At 42.7% G+C, this 6824-nt stretch overlaps 1 protein-coding gene across 1 annotated transcript in view; it reads left to right on the forward strand.

Annotated features, from left to right (window-relative positions):
- Positions 1 to 6824, forward strand: part of timm50 (translocase of inner mitochondrial membrane 50 homolog (S. cerevisiae)) — a 37055-nt gene that overhangs the window by 24797 nt on the left and 5434 nt on the right. Inside the window, exons 5-7 of the mRNA XM_031872483.1 lie at positions 2084 to 2142; positions 4175 to 4294; positions 6045 to 6149. Of these exons, the coding sequence (XP_031728343.1) occupies positions 2084 to 2142; positions 4175 to 4294; positions 6045 to 6149 (284 nt within the window). The remainder of the gene's footprint in view (positions 1 to 2083; positions 2143 to 4174; positions 4295 to 6044; positions 6150 to 6824) is intronic.

Consider the following 6824-nt stretch of genomic DNA (forward strand, 5'->3'; position numbering starts at 1 on the left):
ATTAGTGTTTTACTTTATTTCTTTTATCACACTTTCACATTTAATGAAACCGAGCACTGCTTTCACTACCATGTTGTGTGACATTCCTGCTGATGTACAAATATTTCCTTCAAAATAAGACGATCGATATTCACAGTACATCTTCTAGAAGCAAAGTTAAACTCTACCAAAACATTTTACATTACATTCCTGCTAATTAACAAATGTTTGTATCAAAATAAGACTTAAGATGAGGTCCTTCTTCACCTGAATTCACTGCATTTTAGTGTTACTCCTAGAATATACAGTATCTTAGCTTCTTTGCCCTGCTGGTAACCCAGCCTTGCAAGTGTCAGCAAATGTTCTGCTCGCTTTATTCTCTGCTTTGTGTCGTCTCTGTCAGCTCACAAAAGTACAGCTTCAGAATGAGATCAACTTCTTCTTTCTCACATGTGTGGCTGTGTTTTTGCCTTTGATTTGTGTCCGTCGCGCTGCTTCAAACTTCTCCGCCAGCGCATATCTGAAGTATATCTCCCTCAGAGAGCTGCATGGTAATTGTAAATGTATCTTCATTTCTACGTTTCCAACAGAGCACGAGTTTGCTGTCAAAATGAATCACCTATAACTTTGAGTTTCTCTACATCCGTCTTCTCTGACCTTTGCTCCACCCCTCATCTTCATTTACCTTCCCCATCTGCTAACACACACACACACAGCCACACGTGTGAACGTGTCAGCGCGTCATCACAGCGGCAGATGGCTTCCGCTTCCTGCTTCGGTACGCTGCTATGCACTCTGGGGTATTGAGTCTCCTGGGACCCAGAGTGTGCTAGCTTCAGCATGTGTGTTTAGAGCGAGATGGAAGGCCAGAGTGAAGCGTGCGTGTGAGTGTGTCTTGCTATTGTAGTCCTATTTGCAGTAATGAGCCCCCTGGGAAACCAAGTCTTCATCATTATTAGCCATTAGCGCGTTGACAGCCGGAGGTGCTATTAACAGGACTCGGCTAGCTGGCTTATCAGCCTCATCAGCACATCTGGTCTCGGCCTCGTTGATGGGTTTGGAGGCTGCAGGTCTGCTCACCACACTCGATAAATACATGTGATCAGCTGAACCTCTACAAACAAAACAGAATCTATACTGTAATGCATAACTCATGTGGATTGACACATTCATAAATAAAGTCGTATTATATTTCTCCTGTTACAGGCCTCAGATATATGTTAAGAAAGCAAATAATTCAATGTAACACTTTTTAATCCCGTTGAAATGAAAGAACCAGTTTGTGTCTTTTTGGGAGATTATTTAGCGCATTAGTTATTACATTCATAACGAGAATGTGAAGAAATCGGTTCAGTAGAAGTACCTGCAGCTGGGTCTCTGTACCCTTTTTAAAGAGCTAAATATTGAAACAATGCCTTAGTCTGTGTGTTGATGTTTCAGGACATCTTTGGAGAATGAATTCTGATTCTGCTTGACTTGAAATGGAAAGTATTGAAGATGATTCACCACTTTAAACAGCATCTTGTGCTCTGCTGTTTTCAGTCCACAGGAATTTAAATATTCATCCATTACGAAGGATTCATTGGAAGGTTTTACTATCCGAGGAAGTAAGGAAATACTGCGTTATGTAAATGTAAAAATGCAACAACAGTGAGCATCATGAAGTATCAGCTGTCGGTCACATGGACATTATTCAGTGGTGTCCCCTCAGCGTGGCTTGGTAGCTTGTCGGGTCCAGACGGACTCATTGAGCTGCTCAGATCTTATCAGCTGTTGGTGACGCTGTCTCCTGAGGGAGTTGTAGTTTTTAAGACCCATTAAGACTACAGCTGTGCTCTCTCATTTACCTCCGTTCGTAGTAAACAACTTGAGTGTGGTTGATGAGCGCATCTCTGTTTATATTTTTTTTAAACATTTCTCCTTAATGAAAGCTGAAAATGCAGAGCGATTGTTTTTACTTTTTGTATCTCCATTTGTAGATGACTTTCCACTTCCTGCACTCTCTTGTTTGTATGTGAATGAATGAATGAAATTGAATTATTCGCTGTCTAGACATGTGATGACCAGTGTTCTCCCTCTGTGGGGTTCCCATTCTTTCTCTCAGAACCTCCCATCGTCCAACAGTTGAAAAGAACCTTCAAATACTTCCAGGACTACAGACAGGTGAGTCAGACATCCTGACCGCCAAGTAAGCCGTGGAACAGTGAATTCAATTGAAATGTTGTGTAAAAATATGACATTTTAGAACTGTAATGATAATGTAACGGTACCTTCAGGGTCTGAAAAGTGAAACCATTGCAGAAGTGTCTTAAAGCTGCATTCTCTGTAATGGCCACCAGGGGGCGACTCCTCTGGTTGTATAGAAGTCTATGAGATAATAACTCTACTTCTCTCTTGATTTATTACCTCAGTAACACATTGGATCAGACTCGTTTCATTGCCAAGTACGTTTGCACATACAAGGAATTTGGCTTGGTGATTGGTGCATAACAGTAAACATAGTGCCATAGTGTAAGACACAATTTAGAAATAAGAATATGAAAATTTACAATGGAATATTCAAACTAACTAATTAAGAGCAAGTGTTAAGGTGAAGTAAAGGGCCTGTGGTTTAGAGGTTTAGAGGTCGTTCCCTAATCGGAAGAGCAACGGCTATCCCCGGATCCTCAGTCCACATGACAAAGTGTCCTTGACCAATATACTGATCCCCAGAATTGGTCCTGAAGGCCGTGCCGTTGGTGTGTGTGTATGTGTGTGTGTGTGTGTGTGTGTGTATGTGTGTATGTGCATAAGTATAGATCCTGATGGGTCCTTGCATGGCAGCATCTGCCATCAGTGTGTGCGTTAATGGGTGAATGATGACATGTAATGCTCAGAGCTTTGTATGGTCCAAAGATCAGAAAGGCGCTATGTAGGTGAGAGTCCATTGACCTTTTACTGAGCTCCACCCTCTCGTGCACTTCTGGTTGCAAGAAGCCAACGTGACAACGGCCAAAACGCCGGAGACGGTAACGTAACTCAAACACCACATGTGTTGGTGAGTGAAGATTAGTCCACAATCCTCCGTGGAGGAACAACCTCCTACTTAATCAGACACTCATCATATTGTAATTCATCCCATCATGCAGCTCAGAGTGATCAGTGACCGACAGCACGGAGCTCAACAGCTACCGGAGGTTGCGTTGACCTGCGTGGTGCGTTCAAGCTCTCCTCAGTGAGAATGGGTTTAGGCAAAGTTCAATTATAACGCTCATGATTTTTATGTTTTCACAGCAATATAAAATAGATTGGAGAGGGAACTAAGACTTGTGACTTCCTCACACGAGCTCTAAGCTGTGGTACATAATTAAAGCTACAGACTATGGGATGTCCACTTGTGATATACAGTCAGTGGGATTGAACTGTAAAGGCTTTTAAATGTGCCCACAATACAATAATAAATACACATTTTCCTCATTCATGGTGGAAATACTGTTTTATTAGTTTGCACATTATTTATTGTATTGTAAAATATATGCTATGTTATATGAATACATGAATAAACAAATGTAGAAAGCTAACGTTTATACAAGATAAACAGGATCACATTTATTATATATATTAACAACACAAGGTCTCTGCAGGAAAACCCAAAACCACAATATGAATCCCCTTCAGACTGATGGAGTTAGTTTCTCATTCAGTGCGAGTGTCTGCTGTTAGTGTGAGCTTCTACAGAAACGTCCTGCTCAAAGTATCACTACTATTCTGGTGAAAACTTGGTGTAAAAGCATGTCGGCATATCTCAGCTTCCTGTCTGGGTCTTTTCAGAGCGATAATATGAGCTGATTGATAAACAGAAAACATCTAGCGTCTCTCAGATGGATCTCCTCAGACTACCCGACTTCCTCATCGTACTCTACTATTGTTGAAGTGTTTGTAACCCCCTGCCACAAAGTCTGAGAGGACTACTCTATGTTTGAAGGGTTTTTCACGCTTTCACATTGTAGAAAGTCCTCTTTACAAATGGATGTTATTTTACTTTGGTCACAGAGTCAAAAGAACGCTGCGCAATGGTTCAACCACCAAATAACCATCTAAATAATTCATTTGATTACACACTTCTGAGCCGTACTTTAGGTTCATGGTTAATGTTGATTTATGAAGTCACAGTGTGACATGCTGTCTCTGTGTGTGTTGATGATGTCACGGTCAGATGATCATCGAGCCGACGAGCCCGAAGCTGCTGCCCGACCCCCTAAAGGAGCCGTACTACCAGCCTCCCTACACGCTGGTGCTGGAGCTCACCGATGTCCTGCTGCACCCGGAGTGGTCGGTACGTCCCTTTACCTCACTTTTCTTCATGGATGTGCAGAACTGTTGAACGCAAGATCTTGTGAAACGTGTTTGTGACCTGGAGGCTTCAAGTTTCCACATCTCACCTTTGGTTGAAGCATGCTGAGGCCTGAATGCTCTCTCCTACCTTGCTCTGCCGCAGTAGGTTAATGGTTTTATGGGGCAGGTGGAGGATACGAAGTGTATGTCTGAGGTGTGTCCCACCACCTGTCGACTTGTCTTGTTGTCTGCTGATACACACACACGCACAATGTACACCTACCTGACAGGTGTGCAGCAGCCGTAACTCGACACCTGCTGCCTGTTAAAACAGACAAACACTCAAGTAGCTTCACCTGCCCCACCTCTTGAACTTTCCTTACTGTTGCAGTAATTATTATTATGATCTATTTCTCCACACAAACACACTCTTTTTCCAGCTCTCTTCCCTCTTCCTTACAGCCCTGCCTGCACACACACTTCATGTCCTCTTTCCGGTCTGGTCTCATCCGGCATTCGTAGCTAAACCTACGAAAAATATTGTGCCGTAATATGTAGATATCCCACGAAATGATCCCGTACGTTATCCACGTAGTCATGAACGAAGATGTATAAAGACTGGGAGGGGAGGTGGATGGGTCCAGCGACCTTTCAGCCAGGAGACCGCTGTTAGTTCTCTGTGTGAAACGAGAAGTCAATGTTGATTTATTTGTCATGTGACTTGCTTAAGTATCACGACACTCCCATGGTTATTTCAACCCTAACGGCGATCTTTTCCTTACGAAGTAGTTTCCTGTGAGGACAGAAGTTTATTTTGAAACAACCGTACGCATGTAACAAGCTGAAATTGACACGTGTTGCAGGCTTATGGTAGGAAAATATCATACGAGCTGTTGTATGAGGATACGTTGCCTCTTTCCACTCACTCACTCACACACACACACAGACACACACACACACACACAGGTCCGGCAGCCCTCAGGTTGTTGATGTGTGTGTTTAACTGGAGCTGTGTCGGGAGTGGAAGAGGTTAGGACCTCTGAGCGTCTGAGCAGAACTAAAGAACTGTCCTGCTACTGCAGACGGACAGTTGTTGGTTCCAGAGACACCTTGAATACGGAGTTAGCCCTGTAACCGTTGCCATGGCGAACTTTCAGAATTATAGAATCTGTTCTGAGAGTTTGTTTTGGCACATCATGGACCTTTAAGAACTTCAATCTGTTCCAACCCAGTCTGAACGGCTGCTGAAGGAGAAACTGCACTACATGACTGCAATCACTGATTCATTAGTTATTAGCCAATCAGAGCTCTGCCTCCTCTGCCAATTCCACATGCTGGATCACTCAAGTGTAAAACCACAGCCATGGACTGGCTGAACCTGATTGGTGGATCACTTTCATCTGCTGTGTCTCAGAGCTTTTCCAGCAGCGTTTCTATTGTTTTATTTGACACATACATTTATTTTTTGTAACATCATTGCTGTAGTGATCTGTCACGATTATAATTTGCTGGAAAACTTCTGTTACCATATAGCTCATCAATAATAGCTTTCTTCATGCTTAGCTCTCATTAACTGTGTTGCATCCACCATCAGTATGTTTTATTCTGTTATGATGATGATCACAATACTGTGGTTTAGTTTGTGTGTGGTTTAATACTCACGGCCACAGTTAGTCTCAGGTTGAGAAGGAAGAGTGGATGGTTCCTGCATCTGTGTTTCCTCTGAGTCGTTGATTGTTTTGTTGTTTCAGTTGTCGACAGGTTGGCGGTTTAAGAAACGTCCGGGCATCGACTACCTGTTCCAGCATCTCGCACCGCTCTACGAGATCGTCATCTTCACTGCAGAGACTGGCATGGTGGGGCACACACACACACGTTTGCCTGTATACTTTAACAGTGTTTATCATTAAATAAGCCATCAGAGGTTTCATTGTCATGCCGAAGTGAGCTGACAGCTCTTTGGTCAGATCAGACCTGTTGTCTGCTGTGTGTATCAGCAGCTCATTCACTGTTTACTGTCATCAGCAGCAGAAAGCTGCCCGAGGAACCACACAGTTTTATTACACATGAGCAGTTTGATGATCTAATTACATGTTTTCATTTAGAAATGTTTGTAGATTGACTAAAGGTAAAGATCACTCATTGTCATTGGTTTAATCCAAAGAAGTAAATCTGTCACATACAGGTTTTTTACGTGGCATTATGGGTAATGGGTAGCAGTGTCACTTACACAATCCTGCTGCCTGGTTCTGCTCTGTTTTTTGAGATGTTAACAGAGTCGTTAGGCAGCTCTCTGCTCTGTTTGTGTGTGAAGTGTGTCGACTAACTTACAGTCGTCTGAAGGAGGCACACACAAACAGTTATTGTTAGGGCTGCAGATAATCAGATCTTCAATATCGATTTGACTCAAAACTAAACTTGTCTAATGAGTCAGTCAATGATTACAGATCAGCTGGTTCAATTGAATGAATATCACAATTTGACTGTGTGTGTGTGTGTGTGTGTGTGTGTGTGTGTGTGTGTGTGTGTGT

Source organism: Anarrhichthys ocellatus, unplaced genomic scaffold (genome assembly GCF_004355925.1).
Source record: "Anarrhichthys ocellatus isolate YVR2014 unplaced genomic scaffold, GSC_Weel_1.0 scaffold64, whole genome shotgun sequence".
In the NCBI taxonomy this organism is placed as follows: domain Eukaryota; kingdom Metazoa; phylum Chordata; class Actinopteri; order Perciformes; family Anarhichadidae; genus Anarrhichthys; species Anarrhichthys ocellatus.